Source organism: Monodon monoceros, unplaced genomic scaffold (genome assembly GCF_005190385.1).
Source record: "Monodon monoceros isolate NGI ecotype Baffin Bay Population unplaced genomic scaffold, NGI_Narwhal_1 Super_Scaffold_18, whole genome shotgun sequence".
NCBI classification, from domain to species: domain Eukaryota; kingdom Metazoa; phylum Chordata; class Mammalia; order Artiodactyla; family Monodontidae; genus Monodon; species Monodon monoceros.
In genome coordinates this window covers 175301081-175321087 of record NW_021703774.1, presented here as the reverse complement: position 1 = coordinate 175321087, position 20007 = coordinate 175301081, and the positions used below count along the sequence as shown (strand labels likewise).

The 20007-nt window shown below is 39.5% G+C and overlaps 2 protein-coding genes across 2 annotated transcripts in view; one reads left to right on the top strand and one right to left on the bottom strand.

The window, feature by feature from the left end:
- Positions 1–12116, top strand: part of PER3 (period circadian regulator 3) — a 64089-nt gene extending 51973 nt beyond the window's left edge. The window contains 5 exon segments of the mRNA XM_029227559.1: positions 6910–7093; positions 7670–7820; positions 9025–9102; positions 10421–10483; positions 10810–12116. Of these exon segments, the coding sequence (XP_029083392.1) occupies positions 6910–7093; positions 7670–7820; positions 9025–9102; positions 10421–10450 (443 nt within the window). The 3' untranslated portion in view covers positions 10451–10483; positions 10810–12116.
- Positions 12117–14454: 2338 nt separating this feature from the next.
- UTS2 (urotensin 2) lies at positions 14455–19610 on the bottom strand. Its single transcript, XM_029231179.1, has 4 exons — positions 19508–19610; positions 17161–17268; positions 16021–16062; positions 14455–14576 (listed from the first exon to the last, which is right to left on the bottom strand). The coding sequence occupies exons 1-4, from the start codon at positions 19608–19610 to the stop codon at positions 14455–14457; spliced, it is 375 nt and encodes a 124-aa protein (XP_029087012.1).
- Positions 19611–20007: the final 397 nt, after the last annotated feature.

Genomic DNA, 20007 nt, shown 5'->3' with positions numbered 1-20007 from the left:
TAAAGGATCATACATCATGATCAAGTGGGATTTATTCCAGGGATGCAAGGATGGCTCAGCATCCACAGATCAGTCAATGTGAAACACTGTGATTAACAGAAAGAAGGATAAAAATCAGATGGTCATCTCAAGAGATGCGGAAAAAACATTTGACAAGATTCAATATCTATTTATAATTTTTAAAAACTCTCTATAAAATGGGTATAGTAGGAACATACCTCAACATAGTAAAGACCATGTATGACAGACCCACAACTAACATCATACTCAGTGGTGAAAAGCTGAAAGCTATCCTTCTAAGATCTGGAAGAAGACAAGGATGCCAACTCTCACCACTCTTACTCAACATAGTATTGGAAGTCCTAGGCAGAGCAATTAGGCAAGAAAAAGAAACAGAAGGCATCCAAATTGTAAAAGAAGGAAAACGAACACGATTTGCAGATGATATGATTTTATATATAGAAAACCCTAAAGACTCCACACACACAAAAAACTACTAGAAATAATAAATGAATATAATAAAATTGCAGGGTATAAAATCAACATACAAAAACCTGTTGTGTTTCTATACACTAAAAATGAGCAGAAAGAGAAATTAAGAAAATCCCACAGTCACAACAAAAAGAATAAAATATCTAGGAATGAATTTAACAAAAAGAGGTGAAAGACCTGCATACTGAAAAATATAAGAAATTGAAGAAGATGGAAATAAATGAAAAGATGTTCCATGCTCAAGGATTAGAAGAGCTAACATTGTTAAAATGTACATACTACCTAAAGCAATCTACAGATTCAGTACAATCCCTATCAAAATCCCAAGGGCATTTTTCACAGAAATAGAGCAAAAAATTATAAAATGTATATGGAACCACAAAAGACCTCAAATAGCCAAAGTAATCCTGAGAAGAAAGAACTCCCTGAGTTCAAGGTATCATACTCCCTGAGTTCAAGCTATATCACAAAACTATAGTAATCAAAACAGCATGGTATTGGCAGAAAAACAGATACATAGCTCAGTGGAACAGAATTGAGAGCCCAGAAATAAACCCACACATATATGGACAATTAATTTAAGACATAGGAGCAAAGAACATACAATGGAGAAAGGATAATCTCTTAAGTAAATGCCATTGGGGAAACTGGACAGCTACATACAAAAAACGGAAACTAGACCCCTGTCTCACAGCATGCACAAAAATTAACTCAAAGTGAATTAAAGACTTGAATGTAAGACCCGAAACCATACAACTCCTAGATTAAAACATAGGCAGTACACTCTTTGACATCAGTCTTAACAATATCTTTCTGCTAATATATCTCCTCAGTGGAAACAAAAGCAGCTGCACAGCAAAGAAAACCATTAACAAAATGAAAAGACAACCTGCTGTATGCGAGAAGATATTTGCAAATCATAAGGGGTTAATATCCAAAATATATAAAGAACTCATACAACTCAACAAGAAGAAAACACACAACCCGATTAAAAAACGGGCAGAGGAGCTGAATAGACATTTTTCCAAAGAAGACATGTAGTTGGCCAACAAGCACATGAAAGGATGTTTAACATCACTAATTATTAGGAACTGCAGATCAAAACCACAAAGAGATTATCACCTCATATCCATTAGAATGGCTGTTATCAAAAAGGCAAGAAATAACAAGTATTGGTAAGGATGTGAAGAAAAGAAAACCTTCATACACTGTGGGTGGGAACGTAAATTGGTGTTGCTGCTATGGAAAACATATGGAGACTCCTCAGAAAATTAATAGAACTGCAATATGATCCAGCTATTCCACTTCTGGGTATTTAGCCAAAGAAAATGAAAACACTAATTCAAAAAGATATATGCATCCTTCTGTTCATAACAGCATTAGTTACAGTAGTCAAGATATGGAAACAATGTAAGTGCCCATCAATGGATGAATGGATAAAGAAGTGATGTATATTAAACATTTTTTTAATTTTAAAATACATCTATATACAGTACACACAATGGAGTACTATTAAGCCATAAAAAGAGGAAACCTTGCCATTTGCAACAAGATGGATGGACTTCGAGGGTATTATGCTAGGTGAAATAAAGCAGAGGAGAAAGACAAATACTGTATGATTTCACTCATGTGTAGAATATAAAAAACAAACAGACCAAAAAAATGAAGAAAAACACAAAAACAAATACTCTGTAGTTACAGAGAACAGAATAGTGGTTACCAGAGGGAAAGGGGGGTGCTAAGTGGGTAAAGGGGGTCAAATGTATGGTAATGGAAACTACATTTTTGGTGATGAGCACGCTGTAATGTATACAGAAGTAGAAATAACAGTGTACACATGAAACTTATAAATGTCATAAACCAATGCTACCTTGATAAAAAAAAAGATGTAAAAATAAATAAGTTGTAGAATCAGTTTCTTAATTCCTACACAAAAGCCTGCTGGGATTTTGATTGACATCATGTTGAATCTACTGACCAATGTGGGAGGAATTATTATCCTAACAGTATTGAGTCCTCTGATCCATGAGTGTGATCTGTGTATTTATGTAGGTCTTTAATTTTTCTCAGCAATGTTTTGTAGTTTTCAGTGTACAGGTTACACTTACTTTGCTAAATTTATCACTAAGGATTTCGTAATTTTGATGCCATTGTAAATGGCATTTTAAAATTTCAATTTCCAATTGCTTGTTGTTAGCATATAGAAAGCCAATCAAATTTTGTGTTTCGAACTTGTATTCTCAAAACTTGCCATAGTTTTACTTTTTCTTTTCTGATCTGTATACCTTAATTTATTTGTCTTTCCTTTTTGGACTGGCTAGGACCCCCAATATAGTACAGTAAGTCCCCTACATATGAACCTTCAAGTTGCAAATTTTCAAAGGTGGGAACGTGCGTTCCGTCAGCATCAGGCGTGAGTGACACTGTAGCTTGCCCTCCGTCTCCTACTGCTGACGGCCCTTCAGCTCTGCCATCTCCCACCTCCTCTCCCTCCTTCAGTCAGTAGCTCTTCTTGCCTGTTCACTCGATGCCAGCCCCTGGATGCCAGCTGTTGTACTGGACTACTATACTTTTCAAGGGACTGTACTGTAAGATTAAACATGTTTTCTTTATTTTTTGTGTTTGTTTTTTATGCATTATTTGTGTGAAAAGTATTATAAACCTATTACAGCACAGTACTATATAGCCGATTTTGTTAGTTGGGTACCTTGCTAACTTTGTTGGACTTACAAACAAATTGGACTTAGGAACGTGCTTTCAGAACGGAACTTGTTTGTATGTAGGGACTTACTGTATTGAATAGAAGTGGTTAGACAGACATTCTTGCCTTGTTCATCGTCTTAGGGGGAAATCTGTCACAGTTTCAGTAAGTATGATGTTAAATGTAGGTTTTCCTTAAATGGCCTTCAGTAAGATTGAGGAAGTTCCTTTCTGCTGCAGATTTACAGAGATGCTTTTTCTGCATCTATTTTTTAAAATAAATATATTTATTTATTTATTTTTGGCTGCATTGGGTCTTCGTTGCTGCACGTGGCTCTCTTTAGTTGTGGCGAGCAGGGGCTACTCTTCGTTGCAGTGCACAGGCTTCTCATTGCGGTGGCTTCTCTTGTTGTGGAGCATGGGCTCTAGGCACGAGGGCTTCAGTAGTTGTGGCATGCGGGCTCAGTAGTTGTGACTCGCGGGCTTTAGAGCTCAGGCTCAGTAGTTGTGGCACATGGGCTTAGTTGCTCTGCAGCATGTGGGATCTTCCCAGATCAGGGCTCGAACCTGTGTCCCCTGCCTTGGCAGGTGGATTCTTAACCCCTGCCACCAGGGAAGCCCTTCTGCCTCTACTGAGATTAACCATATGTTTTTTCTCCCTTGTTCTGTTAATATGGTGAATTACATTAACTAATTTTCAAATATTAAATTAACCTTGTATTTGATCATGCTATTTTATCCTTTTTATATATTACCAGATTCCTGTATCCTAATACTTTAAGGATTCTTGCACCTATTATGAGAAATATTGGTCCATTGTCTTCTTTTCTTATGATGTCTTTATCTGGTTTTGGTATCAGGATAATACTGGCCTAACAAAAGAAATGAATTGGGCACTGTTCCCTCCTCTTCTGTTTTCTGGAAGAGTTTGTATTGAATTGATATTATATCTTCCTTAGTATGGTTGGTAGAATTCACCAGTGAAGCTATCTGGGCCTGAAGTTTTCTTTATGAAAGGGTTTTTAAAAACAAATTTGATTTTTTTTAATAGACATGGTTAATAGACTCAGGTTATCTATTCCAAAGAATGATCTTTGGTAATTTGTATCATTCAAGATGATACAAATCCATTGTCCATTTCATCTAAGTTGTTGAATTTATTGGCATAAAGTTATTTATAATAGTCCCTATCCTTTTAATGTCTTTAGAATTTATACTAATGTCTCCTCTCTATTTGCTGATATTATTACTTTTTCCTTATCATTCTGGCTCTATGTTTACCACTTTTATTAACTTTTCAAGGAAGCAACTTTTGATCTCATTGGGTTTATTTGCTATTTTTTTGTCTTGTATTTTATTGATTTCTGCTCTAATCTTTATTATTTCATGTGTTTACTTTGGATTTTATTCACTCTTTTTCTCATTTCTTAAGGTGGAAGCTTAGAGCATTGATTTGAGACCCTTTTTTCCCCTCCTAATAAAAACATTTAAGGTTTTATATTTCCCTGTAAGCACAGCTTTAGCTGCATCCCTCAAATTTTTGTATGAGTGTTTTCATTTTCATTCAGTCCAAAATATTTTATAATTTCCCTTATGTTTTCTTCTTTGACCATGGGTTATTAGACATGTATTTATTTCCTAATATTTGGGGATTTTCCAGGTATTTTATTGATTTCTAACTTAATTGCAGTCAGACAACATTCTTTGTATTTTTTTTTAATTTACTGAGGCTTGTTTAATAGTCCAGAATTTGGTCTGTCTTGATAAATGTTTCATATGCACTTGGAAAGAATGTGTGTTGTGCAGTTGTTAAGTAGCATCTTCTGTAAATGTAAATTTGGTCAAGTTGGCTGATAATGTTGATTCAGCCTTCTACATCCTAACTGATTTTCTATCTACTTGTTTTCTCAGTTATTAAGATAGGGCTGTTAACATGTCCACCTATAATTGTGAATTTGTCTATTTTTTTCTTGCTGTTCAATCAGATTTTGCTTCATGTATTTTGAAAATCTTTTATTAGTTGCATACACATTTAAGATTATGTGCTTTTGATGAATTGGTTTCTCTATTATGAAATGTACCTTTCTTGATGTCCACTTTGTCTGATATCAGTGTAGCTCCTCCAGCTTTATTTTGATAGTGTTTACATGGAATATTTTTTTCCATCTTTTTACTTTTATCTGTGTCTTTATATTTAAAATTGATTTCTGGTAACCATTGTATGGTTGGGTATTGCTTCTTTATCTATGTGACAGTCTCTGACTTTTAATTGGAGTACTTAGACCATTTACATTTAATATGATTATTGATATGATCAGGTTTAAATTAAATCTTCCATCTTGCTACTCGTTTTATGTTTGTCTCATTTGCTCTTTCTTCCTTTTTTCTCTTCCCTTCCTCCTTTTGGGTTAATTGTGTATTTTTAATGATTCCGTTTTCTCTCCATTATTGGCCTCCCAGCTATTCTTTTATTTTTTTTTCCTTTTTTCCTTTTTTCCTTTTTTTTTTTAGTCATTGCTCTAGGATTTACACATGCATCTTTTACTTATCCCAGTTTACCTTCACATATTATACCTAGTCCATCACTTTATGTCTAAGAACCTTAAAACAGAGTACTTCCATTGTACCTCTTTTGTGCCATTTCTGTCATACACTTTACTTCAGCATGTATTATAAACCCCACAATAGAAGTGTTACTGTTTTTGCCTTAAACAATTACCTTTTAATGAGATTTTTCTAATGAGGAAAAATGTCTTTTATGTTTACCCATACCCTTTTTTAAAAAATTAGAGAGGTACTTTGTTTTGTTTTGTTTTAATTGTTCCAAAGTCAATGAGAAGGACCTTGAAGGGTCACATGCAAGATAGGAAAGGAATGATCCATGAGGCCCCATAACAGCCATGAAGCGATGGGCCTTGGGATGGATGGATGGCTTCTCTATTGTAACAGGAGGGCGGTGAGGAGAGAATGTAGATACGAGTAAGTTTATGTTTGGTATCAGGATGATGAATTTCCTTTCTAGTGGCTTCCTTTTTTTTTCTTAAAAAATAAGTGAGAATGAGGGAGGAAATAGAGGAGTAGAAGATAATCCTGCTGGGGATAGACTAGTGTGCTGACCACAGAACTGTACCAGGATTACGGGCTTTGTGATGATCCTCTGGTGGTGATGAATTTACTGTAGAACCAACGCACCCTGTTATACGTGACTTTCTCTATGCCTTTGGCGACTTGGGCTTAGATAAGAACAGAACTGATAAGTGGCTTTATCAGAGTTACATTTTGATAGTTGTGGAAAATTAAAGGGAAAAAGAAGTCTCAGGTATTGCAGAGTGCTACTGAATGAATGATGGGCTTTGGGCTCTAAGCAGAATGGCTAAGGCACTGTTCCAAATTTGTAGTTGGAACAGTAGAACAAGCAAACAAGAAATTGAAGCTGAGAGGTTGGTGATTTTGGAGACGGAGCTGGAGATGGAGCAGTTGTGGGTGATGAGAACAAACAAGGAATGGCCTTGGGAGGAGGCTAGTTCAGGAAGACTGAGAAGGAGATCTTGGGAAGATCGAGGAACTGGAAGGCTGAGGTGACCTGGGATGATGGCTGCGCTGGGTGGTGAAGGACCCTACCAGCTAGTTGCCAAAGTCTTTGAAGAATGAGGGCCAGTTTGGCAAATCAGCCCCTGACAGGTATTTTCAAATTTTTTTGTTGTTGATTTTTGATAGGAAGCAGTGGCAGCAGTATAAACTTTGCTACTAGTGATTATTCTTCTGAAATCTTTCAAAATGGGCAGCAATCTCAGGATGTACAGAAAAAAGAAACATTTCCCAACTTAGCTGAAGGGTCCATCTGGAGAATGATAGAACAAACACCTGAGTGCATTCTGATGACGTATCAGGTGCCTGAGAGGTAAGAAAGCATGTTAGAAGACCCACCTTTATATAAGTGTTTTATGGTTTCTTAAGTGTGTTTTTTAATACAAAGTGATTTTTAATGTTTTTATACATATCCTTAGAGAAATGTATTTTCAAATTCATTCATTTGAAGTCAAAAGACAAATGATTTCTTAAAACAATGGTTGTAGTGGTAGTGACAATATAAATATGTTATGTGTCCTGAGACAAGAAAACAGAGAGGCAGTGCTTTCCAAGACAGCCCACAGGTACGAGAACGTTTTTTAGAGCCTGGACTTTTTTCTCTCATTCTAAAAGAAGAGAAGACCTAAAGGAAATCTGTTTCTTCCATATGACTCATTAAAACACTCTACAGGTATTTTCCATCAAGAGAAAGAGGCCTAGCTTTACCAATCTGACAAAGAAATGAGTCAGTTGTTATATTTTTGATGTGTACGTCACATACTAACAAGAAATATAAAGTGTATTACAAAGTAAAAAGAAGTGCTGTTCTTAGATCACAAGGTAAAGACCCTGTGCCTTATTTAGGACTGTGAAGGTTTTGTTTGTTTGTTTGTTCGTTTGTTTTCAGGGTTAAAGAAATTGTACTGAAAGAAGACCTAGAACACCTGGAAAGCATGGGGCGGCGGCAGCGGCAGTTTTCTCACGGACAAAGGGAGGAGCTGGCCAATGTGCGTTCCTGGATTCAGAGCCAGATGATCCCTCAGGAAATAGACGTCCAGGTAAGCCCAGTAATAACAGCTGTCATGTGTTGCTGTTTCTGTGCCAGGTAGTGTTCTGGGCGCTTAGTGTACAGTCATCCCTCGTTTTCTGCAGGGGACTAGTTCCAGGACCCCTAGGGTACCAAAATCTGCGTATGCTCCAGTCCCTCATGTAAAATGGTGTAGTATTTGCATGTAGCCTATGCATGGCCTCCCGTATACCTTAAATCATCTCCAGATTACTTATAATACCTAATACAATGTAAATGCTATTTAAACAGTTGTAAATTCAACGTACATTCTATGTAAATAGTTGCTGGTGCGCTGCAAATTTAAGTTTTGCTTTTTGGAACTTTCTGGAATTTTTTTCCCCAAATATTTTCGATCTATGGTTGGTTGAGTCTGTGGATGTGGAACCAACAGAGAGGGCCAACTGTGCATTGCATGATCCCGCTGAAAATCTTAATCTTCACAATTGCTTCTGTGGTAGGTGTTATTATCCCTGCTTTACCAATAACAACAAAGTGATGTATACAGATACTCAATAATTTGTACACTCAGCCCTCTATATCCACGGTTCAAATTTCAATCTGTAGTTGGTTGAATCCAAGGATGCGGAACCCTCGAGTGCAGAGGGCTGACTGTACCAAGTCATTTATATAAGGACTTGAGCATCCATAGATTTTTGTATCCTCGGGGTTCAGGAACCAAGCCCTCTGCACAAACTGAAGGACAACTGTGTAAGGGCTCAGTTCTTCAGATTTTGAATACAGGTCTTTCTGGCTCCAAGTGTTCTTTTCTTCCACCAGTTGGAATGTTACGGGGCAGTTAGGAGTAAAGACACCTGCTTTCGTATGTGATTGACTGGGGAGGAGAGTATAAGATTTGCATGTCAAATATGCGTGCATGTTTGAAAAGAGTTGAATCTCAAGATGTAAGATTCACACCAGAGGATTTAGGATTTAGGATTTAGGATTCATGCCGAGCAGGCATTTCTGTGGGAAGAGTATATGAAGAATGAGCCCCAAAACAATTTAAGCAAAAGTATTTAAGCAATTGCTGTCATTTCCCTTCTAATAATAAGGGATGAACTATAATGGATAGTCTTAGATGTGAATAAGTGGGAGAATGAGACACAGGTTGCTTGGCCGGCATTTTACTGGTTTAAACACTTTTCAGGTGACTTCACATCAAATAACCTGCCTGCTCTTGTTCCTTTTTGGAGGGCTGTGTCACTTGTGAAAACAGAGACTCAGCTGGTGATGCTGCAGAATCCTGTGGTCCGGATCCAGCAGAAGCAGCAGTTGAGTGACTCTGAAGATGCACCTGTGCTCCCTCTCCAGGCCTGTGGGACAGCTAGACCTCCTTGTGATTCTCTATAAACCCCTGGGTCTTAAATGACCATGAAGTTATCATTGAATATTAAGCTTTTTCCTTCCTGAGTTTTTAACAGACATCATTTTCCTGAAGCAGACATTGTATATAGACTCTTTTCCTTGTCTTTTTCCCCAATGTATTTAAACTGTCAAATAGACTCTTTTTCTAGTTTAGCTGTTCTCTAATGAGATTGGATGACCTCTAAAGAGGTATGTGTATAGTCAAACTTTATTTCAGATATCACCCCAAATAAATTACAATTAGAAGTATAGCTAGAGGACTTCCCTGGTGGTGCAGTGGTTAAGAATCTGCCTGCCAATGCAGGTTCGATCCCTGGTCTGGGAAGATCCCACATGCCGCGGAGCAACTAAGCCCGTGCGCCACAACTACTGAGCCTGCGCTCTAGAGCCCGTGAGCCACAACTACTGAGCCCATGCACCACAACTATTGAAGCCCACGCACCTAGAGCCCGTGCTCTGCAACAAGAGAAGCCACCGCAATGAGAAGCCCACGCACCACAACGAAGAGTAGCCCCTGCTCGCCACAACTAGAGAAAGCCCACATGCAGCAAGAAGACCCAGTGCAGCTAAAAATAAAATAAATTAAATTTATTTAAAAAAACCAAAGTATAGCTAGAAAGAGCCCCAAACCTTAGCCTCATTGATTTTGTTCTGTTGTTACATGAATCATTTCCCCCTGTTAGAGACTTCAAGAAATCCCCGCTATGGGCCATGTACCTTTCCTAACAGTGTCCATAAATACAGTGCCCTCACCTGGTCTTTGCACGGTGACACATCCCTCCGCAGTTAGGGTCTGACATTCCAGTTTTCTCACAACGCAACACAGATCACTTCAGCATTGACCAGTATGAAAGTGTGTTGTCCATCGGTGTACCGGAAATTCCTAGCTTTTAGAGTTGAATTTTGACCTTTATTTTTGTAGGCGCTTTTCCTTTTGATTTTCTACCTTCCACTGAAATTCTCAAAGTCTTAGTTAAAAATGGATCAGCTTAACAATGAGCTTATTCTTTGCAGGGTTTAAATTAGCTTTTGCATGTGTAATGTTAAAACAAAAGAGCTTCTAGCTCAACCAGCTTCTGACTCTTTGAAATTTTTAAATAATGGTTGCAAAAAGTTTTTAAAGTCATGTAAGAGTTAATGTTGTTCTTCTATGCATATGTGTTTAAATGTTGTCTTATCAAAACTAACAGTTAACTCTTTCTTTCCAACCAATTTACGCAAAAGAATGTCTCTCAATCCCTGCCAGAGGTCTGATTGGCACTGCCTTCTTTTTGTCCTTAAATAGGGGTAAGTGTTGACCTTAAATAGGGGTAAGGGGCCTATGGGAGGTCCCTAGCCAAGAGGGTTGCAGAATCTGCCACAATGAGGGCTTCCTGGGCCTGCTGAAGTTGTGTCTTTTAAGAAGTGAGTGAGTTGTTTACATGATAAGGGAGCCCCCTCTTCTTAGAGAAGTGATGTTTCCTTCTCAAACTTGGAATGATGTGCAGTTCACACCCATGTAGATCAGAAACAGGAATAGAAGAAAATGAAGGCTGGAATAACCTTTTCTCTTTTATATAACATGCAACAAACTAACTTACTTTTCTTTTGTTGTTGTGTTTTTTTTGTTTTAGGAAAACACTTCTTCCTTTCAAGTTTTATAGTTTTTTATAAAATGCATCCTGATCACAATTATGAGAATCACCCTTTCTATCTGCAATGCTGCTGGACTCTGATTTTCAAGCCTCGTAGCTTAGATTTACTTTCTAAAGTGGAACAGACAGCTCTCGAATCTGCAGGGGATTGGTTCCAGGACCCCCTCGCAGATGCTAAACTCCATGGATGCTCAAGCCACTTCTATAACACGGTGGTACAGTCAGCCCTCTGTACCCACGGATCCACACCCAGGATTCTACACCCCTCCCCGATTCTCCCCACCAGGAATACGGGGGGCCAACTCTAGCTTCCTAGAAGGTAAATCTTTCTTCAGGTGTCAGAACCATTTTCAAATGATGCCCATGACACTTCCTGGAATTTTCTCACTTTAAGCTGTTCCGTGCCCATATTCCTGTCTCGTGAATAGAGAACTCTCCTATCGTGCTCCATCTCGATTGTTAAATGATCTCTGAAGCCCTTGCTGTGTTGGTCCAGTTGTGTGGTGTTTTTGCCCTTGGTGAAAAATCAAATTTTAAAAAATGAACCAGCCTGGATATTGTCCATCAGTAGAATCGCTGTGACCTTCTGTAGTGATAACCTTTTTAATTTGTTGAAATCAAAAATGACATGGAGCAATCAGAGGACTGTTCTGCGTTTGTGAACATGTTTTTTAAACCTGACCTTCTCTAATATAAGCCCTCTTTTCGATTCTTTCTGGACGTTTGTTTTATCGACATTTGCTTATTTCTTTGCCTTACTACACGTTTAGGGGCAATTTAAAATTGGTGCTTGTTGTAAGCAGATCTATAAAACCATTTGTAGTTTTGATACTTTGATAAGTCGCCGAATTACCATGTTTGGAGTTTGGACCATGACGCTTCTACTGAGGGTGTGCAGGCGAGGTTCAGCGTGCGGCTGCCGCCCCCCAGGGGGCTCCCCCCAAGTTTAAACCGTTCAAGTTTATTAACTTTTTGTCTCGATAACTATAGAAATTGGTAATAAAAATGTATACTATAGGCTTCAGTGTTTACAGAAATGTTACCAAAAAGCTGTAGTTTCTTGGCTGAGAGGTCAGGATTTATGAACAACAGAATGCTGTGCGAACGGAATCGTTTTACAATTAAGTGCAACTTCATCATAACTCACAAGGTAAATTTAATCCAAATAGAAATTTTCTTTTAACTGAGTTTATAATTAACTGTGAATTTACTTGTTTTTAATGGTTATTAATATTTTAATCGGGTATCTTTGTTAAGCAAAAACAATAAACGGTATACATGTAAAACTTGAGAAATTTCTTGCAGTACATCAACAGACGTTTGCCCTGAATGTGTATTTTATATCATTGAGGAACATCTACTGACATTGAGAGACACTGCAGGGTGCTCACGGTTAGGGTCACTCTGTGTCTGCGTCTCTGTCATCTCTGCGTCTGCGTCTCTGTCATCTCTGCGTCCAAGGTCCTGCTCGGTGACAACACAGCATTTAGTCCTCACTTAAGCACTGGGAGGAGCTTATTGGGTTCTGAGCAAATGTACATGTTTTTTACTACCAATTTTTTTATTTTTGGCTGTGTTGAGTCTTTGTTTCTCTAGTTGCGGTGAGTGGGGGCTACTCTTCGTTGCGGTGCACAGGCTTCTCATTGCAGTGGCTTCTCTTGTAGCGGAGTGTGGGCTCTGGGCATGCAGCTTCAGTAGTTGTGGCTCGCGGGCTCTAGAGCACAGGCTCGGTAGTTGTGGCTTGCGGGCTCTAGAGCGCAGGCTCAGTAGTTGTGGCGCATGGGCTTAGTTGCTCCGCGGCATGTGGGATCTTCCCGGACCAGGGCTCGAACCCATGTCCCCTGCGTTGGCAGGTGGATTCTTAACCACTGCGCCACAAGGGAAGTCCCTTTAATACTAATTTTAATGCCTCATTTACAAAATTTAGTTATCAAGATTACCCTTTCAGATTCTGTAGAGTGAACCTGTGTTTCACAAAGTCTGACTGTGGAACTGGCAGCAACAGAATCTTGGAATTAAAATATGAATCGGGATCCTGAAGCCAACAGGACTTGCCAAATGTTACACCTTTCAAACCACCTGCACCTCCTGTCGTTTAAAACAACAGCAACCCAAGGGAAGAGAGCTCAGTGTAGACGGGACGTGTACTCCTCCCACAGGGACCGTTCCGGTGCTTCCCATGAATGATCTCATTTAATACAACCACGAAATAAGCAGCGTCGCTGCCCTCATTTTACAGAGAAGGACACGGGGGTGGAGAGAGCTGGATGGCCTGGCTGGGGGCTCACAGCTGGGTGGGAGCAATGACTTGACGCCAGAGCCCCGGCTGTAAGAGCAGCTGCCTAGTATCACAAAACGGGAGGGATTTGGGATTCTACGGCGATGGAATCCACCCTAAGCTCTTGCTGGTGTCATAAACGTACCGGCACTCGTGCGGCCTGAGTCCTGTGTTAGGGAACTGGATTCAGTTGAATTTCAGCAGCGAGCAATGCCACAGCATCCTCACGGCCACACGTCAGCATGTTCCTGAGATGACGCATCCATCCTTCAAGCTAGAAACAACTTGCCTACAGATTTGTTCTTGATGTCTTAGACAAGGAAACGGAAGATTTATCAGACCTGCGCTCTAAAGAGATTTTGGATCGTTGTTGACAAGATCAATACCGATTATGTGGCTGTTTGGTGCAGACCTGACCCTTCATTCCTCCTGAGTTGGGGGGGTGCGATTGGCTACAGAGCCGAGAAGGGGAGCCTGGGTTTCCCATGAGAAGTGCTCTCCCGCGGGCATGGGCCGTACTGGGAGCTGCGTGGAGCTCGCGGGTCTCAGCTCCATACTCTCTATACATAGATAAGCTACGATGGTATAGATGTATTAAGAGGATAAGTTAGTATGTGCACACACACACATGCTTTTTAAAAATTAACAAACCAGGCTATATTTCCATTCCACAATCTTAAATCCCACCTCAAGTTTCTTCTCTAAGAAACAGATTATGAAGGTATTTTTCTAGTACTGTGCTCCTTGAGCTCACAGAAACTGACATCAAACAAGCTTCAGTGTTAAGAGATTAAAGTTTTCAAGTGTTCAGTACTTAGGTTAACTAAGGGAGAGGGGATCGGAGTGTGTGGACGCCCTCCTTCAAAAACAAAGGAGAATTCAGACTGTTCCCAGCCCTCATCTTTAGGCATCCTTCACTTTGGATGCTTTTCCAAGCTAAGATACTGATTTTTTTTTTTAAGTAATAACTCACGTTATTTTTAAGGGTTGAGAGGACATCATCACTAAGATAATGTAGGTTAAATGATTTGTAGTTTTACTGTTTTAACTAAAATTTACTTTTATGATTTTTTCTTCTTAGTATTTGCTTTTCATTTATTTGTTTACTTTTAAACTTTTAGATAATTCTTTAAAGATAAATTGATGGATAGATTTTCAGGATATGTTTATAAGTAAAAGAACCACTCATGATATTTGTAAAACATAGAGGATTTATTTTCCAAATAATAATGAACAGGGTATAGCTTGCCTAGTTTTTCATCTATACTGCTTTCAAATCAAGCGTTTTTAATTTACTTTTTCTAAGATGGTTGGTTTTGAGTTGCCTAGTAGGTGCTCATGTCACTTCAGACACAGTATTTCCAGAAGCATTCAGAGGGAGTTCCACGTTTCTTGTATGGCTTCCTGATTCTGGCTAAAAGGTGACTCAGTAAAATGTTAGGATCTTGTCCTGAGAAAGCCTGAAATTAAAACAATCCAAATAAAAAAACAGGTTATCAATGAACTGAGTCCTACACACACTAATAGGAGCCTTAGTTCCTTTAAAAAGTGTTTTCTTGCTGTTTTATTGGATAGGATTGTGGTGATCGCCCAGCGTGTAGGTTCTGGAAGGTCTCCTTGTGCCCTACCTGTGGTCCATCCAGTCTGTTTAGCCCTGTGATGGCCGTGAATTTTCCTAAACCCTCACTGGCCTATTTCTATTTAAATCTGTCAGTGACATGCTCTGTCCATTTACTGTCTTCTCTGTAAAGGAGGCCTTTTATTTGCCTTGAAATTAACTTCTTTAAGCATGGACCCTTACTTTTTTTTTTTTCTGGGATTTCATGAGCACATGCTAATCACCTTTATGATTTTAGAGTCTTTCATCATAACCCTTCTATTCGGAACAATATAAACATCTGAATGATAACGTTTAATGTAGAAGCCATCCCCATCCCCTTCTGGATGGTTTACCTGCCCTGGGGCCTCAGGTGATGTATGTATCTTCAGAATTGAGGGATTCCAGAGTATATTTTTATAAGGATGGTAACGGGTGCTACACCAAAAAAAGGTGCCTCCAGTCAAAATATTTGGGAAATGCTTGGTTAAAATTAAATACGCTTATCTCATTTCCTGGAGGCTTTAACATGCTAATAATGTACATAAAGATATTACCAGGACGGGAGGGGGCCAGAACCCAGGGCATCACTGTAGGCTGGCTCGTGGGACTGGTATACCTGGAAAGCCCTTTAGGAGACACTAATTTAGAGTTTGAGGGGTTGATAATGATGAAATACAGATTTTTCTTTTAGTGTTTAAGGTCCTCCATTAACTGTGCACCATTTCTAACCATTTAATATTATCATTCATCAATCCCAATCACAGTCTGTCTTCTGCACCCAAAACGATTTCCTTCATTTTCTGCTCTATCACACATATGACATCTCAGGGTTTTGACCGTGTCTTTCTTCTATTTAGACATCATATGGCAGTGCTTGTCATACTTTATTTAATGTGCATAAGAATCACCTGGGGAATCTTGGTAAGATGCAGCTTTTGATTCAGTAGGTGCTGGGGGGCGGGGGCTGAGAGTCTGCATTTCTCACAAGCTTCCACATGATACCAATACTGCTGGCCCTCGGACCACGTGAAGATGATCAATGACACAGCACAAGTGGATGACAAACTTGAGGGCATCTTAAACTCATTACAATAAGTTATCCAAAATGGACACTGGATAAGTTCTTGTTGCATCCACATTTACATGGATCAAACTTTGGAACATGCTTTGAAGTAATACTGACTGACCAGTTATTCTAAGGTGTGATTTCTACCGAAAATGCTTGACTGGTTCATGAATTGAGGCTCCTCCAAAGTCACGGCATAGCATGCTCACTTTTGTAACGTAATTCTCATGATGGAGCTACTTACCTTTCTCACACTTCGTCTTGGGTAAAAAATGTTGGTACCGAGATCTGGAAAACAGTATTTTGAAACCATTCGTCATCAGATCTATTATTTCCATTTTACACTTGTCTTATTTAAAACGCACAAAATAGAATATTCCTAAATCACGTCTAGTTTCTGATTTTCCTTTTTTTCACACCACAGTGATATTTACCTGAAGGAAGATAGGCAGGCACCTGGTTCTTTCTCGCTTCCGGAATTCACAAAGGGCACTGCATTTTCCTGAGTCAGCAGTTCAGTAGTTTATCAAAAATATTTTATAACAAGTGAAATTCTTTCTACTAAACAAGGTCTATTAAAAGACCCCATTTTGTTTCCAGAACATCCTGAGCATTTCTATCAGTGCTGGGAGGAATACAGTGACAGAGAAAGTGGTGAAAGCTGCCGTGTCATGGATTACTTTGTGTGCCACTTTGTGTGCCACTGTGCTGGACATTTTACTTGCATTTTCTCATTGACTGAACTTCACAATAACCCCATGAGATGGGCATTGTTATCATTCCGTTTACTGGTTTAAGAAACTGAGGTACAGGTAGATTAAGTGATTGGCTTAAGACTTGTGTAAGTGGGAAACCAGGATTGTAAATTTCACTTATTGAAAACTGGGATAATGCCCTCCTTCCCCCCAAAATAAAAGTCCATACAGAGAACAGATATACTGAGGGGCCAAACAGAGCAGGATGCTTGGAAGGAGTTGCTGAGAAAAAGAAAACAGAAGATGTCAGAGGAAGTCTTTATGCCCGGAGGGGAGAGCGTTGGGTAACTAACTCATTTTATATAGCTGATCTTTATATTCCAAAATAGGATTTTACCTCATCTGATTCATGAGCACAGGGAGTAAATTCAGTGGCAAAAAAAATCAGGCTGGGGGCTTCCCCGGTGGCGCAGCGGTTGAGAGTCCGCCTGCCGATGCAGGGGACACGGATTCGTGCCCCGGTCCGGGAAGATCCCACATGCTGCGGAGCGGCTGGGCCCGTGAGCCATGGCCGCTGAGCCTGCGCGTCCGGAGCCTGTGCTCCGCAACGGGCGAGGCCACAGCAGTGAGAGGCCCGCGTACCGCAAAAAAATCAAATAAAATCAGGCTGTAGACACAAGAATCATTTTACCTGCTTTCCTAAGACCATCTCCTGTCTCTGCACCTGACATCTCTGGCGGCATCTGCAGAAGGGAAGCTCTTTCCAGCTCATCCAAAGTTGATTCGGCATCTTCAGGTGCTACACAGAGTAGAAATAGATATTAGCAACTCAGCTGCTTCTTCAATCACTTCTGCTCCTTATTGCCTTTTCGGGGGTACCAGGGACAAGGAGATAACACTAGAAAAACTTCAAATACTAAATTCCGGGTTTGTCGCCAGTAGTATTTTAACCAAGAAGTAGAAATGCTACAGTCCAGTTCACAAGCCAGCAGAACAGGAAATCAGGCGTGTGACTCTCATTCTGATTCCTCCTGCCTGTGTGGCCTTGCCAGGCCGCTCACTGCCTTGAATAAGCGGGTAGGGCTGAGCCACAGGGTCAGTGAAAAAGCACTTCCACTTACAAAGTGATTCTTCCTCATTTCTATTTACCTACTGCTGCCTTTTGCCTTTTGCTTTTAGACATATGGGTGGTGAAATTGGAGTGAAAGGAAAAATGAAGGAGTGGTTTTCTAAAAGACAGGATTGTTAAGGTTCTTCCTGTAAAGCAAATAGGATGGCATCACCTCTTATCTGCCTGGCCTCCAAGATTTAGGCACAATTGTCAGGAAAGAGTCAGCTTTAAAATACTCTTTAAAGAAGTTGATAGCAACAATTTCAGGGTGAAATTTGGTCAGCTTAGTGGCATAGAAGATGCATGGTAAGTGTGTGCAAGGTGTGTGGGAAGTGAGTGTGAGGTCTGGCGAGCAGACTCTGGACCCTGGCAGAGCAATCTTGGCCAGGTGCTGCAGTGGGGAGATCGGAGCTTCTGGGGAGTCCTGTGGTATCCACTTGCTTCACTAAGCCTTCCAAATCCTCAGCTACAACGTTGATTGGAAAACAAAGAGCAAGCCGTTGTGAAGGCTTCTGGGCACATTCACAGTACTTCTGAAGAATATTAATGAGAAATCTATAAAATTTGGCCACACATCAATGTTTATGTGATGAAGGATCATTTATGGAGAAACAAATAAGTGGGAAAAAATTTCAGGTAAAAACTCTAATGTAAGCTGCCACTTGTTAAGAATTTAAGTGAGGGGCTTCCCTGGTGGCGCAGTGGTTGAGAGTCCGCCTGCCGATGCAGGGGACGCAGGTTCGTGCCCCAGTCCGGGAAGATCCCACATGCCGCTGAGCGGCTGGGCCCGTGAGCCGTGGCCGCTGAGCCTGCGCGTCCGGAGCCTGGGCTCCGCAACGGGAGAGGCCGCAGCGGTGAGAGGCCCGCGTACCGCAAAAAAAAAAATTTAAGTGAGATACTATACTCATCTAAGTTTGGAAAAATCATAATCATGATATGTAATTTTTTGAGGTGACAGTAATATCTGAATGTTCATTCTTGGTTTCATCTTATGCTTTTCACTGTTCTTTATTTTAAATAGCAGAGATTCAATAAAGTTAATGCCCGATTTAGCCATCAAGATGACTGGCACTTATGAGTTCAGTGACTGTGGACGTTGACTGATAGAGCATGAATTAGAGCTTGACAATTATCAGAAAGCTGCTTGAGAGAAACTTTAGAGAGAGTAGAAATTATAGAATCAATGGCTTAGAAGAGATTTTTTCCTTTATTAAAAAAAAATGTCTAAAGTACCACAATTAAAGACAAGTTAAAATGCTTATGAACCTAATACCCAAGCACCAACCTTTTCGTTTCTTAAACTAAATTAAGAGCTGACAGCACGGTATCTGCTTGACTGATACACTTTAAGAGAATTCAACTTAGAATTGAACTGAATGAAACATGAATCAAAAGGAAAACGTAAATGTACTTGGAAATCTGTGTCATCCCTAGCCCCAGCTAGTCACTTCCTTATTTTTTAATAAACATTTTTGTTTCATATAACACGTGTCAGATGATTACTTTTTAGCTTAAAATAAGATACAATAAAAATATTTTACCCTATAATTGGAACAACCAATTCTGCATTCATCCAGTTCATTTAAAATAGAAACGAAAAGCAATGATGTTTTAAATTTAGTGCCATTTTCAAAATTGAAAAAAAAAAAAAGAAACAGCTGATCAAAATAACTTAGAAATATAGAAGTGACATTAAATAAGCAATGTTACCCTTCTACTTTTACATTTTAGGAAGGAAAAAAAAAAACCGTATCCATTACTGACTCTGAGATGTGTTGTAAGGACCCTCAGAATTCTTTTCATAGCTGGGACTATTAATTTCACAAGACTCCTTTAAGAAAGAAATATTCATTCTTATCTCTAACATTGCATTTAAGACCCTTGAAGACTCTTTCAAGACTGACATAAGGGAAAGAAATCATTTTACCTGAGAGCTGCAGGGGCTCTTCCCTGGAGTCAAGGACAGGAAGAGACCAGAGAGGATTTAAGCATCCTATGAAAAGCAAACAGCAGGAGACCAGCTTATACATGATTGGCAGGAGACCGAAGTCTTCCTTCTCGGCTTCTGTTTGTCAGAACTCTCAACTTGCTTCTTCTCGGGGATATAGCTCAGTGGTAGAGCATTTGCCTGCAACTTGTTCCTTCTCATTCTGTGATCAGCGATTATATATATTATCCTATGACCTCATATCATCCCCTACAAAAAAAAATAAATAAATTTATTGGCTATGAAGGCGGAAAGACAGTCACTTTGCATTGATGTAATTTTTCAAAGTAGCAACTCATAGACAATAAATTTACTGTCTTGTTGCCTAGTGTACAAAATAGGTATTAAATAAAGAACAGTTACGTTTATAAATCTGGCAAAAGGAGTAACTGAGAGCAATAAATCATGAGTTAAAGAAAGGATAAGACATGAGTTGGAGT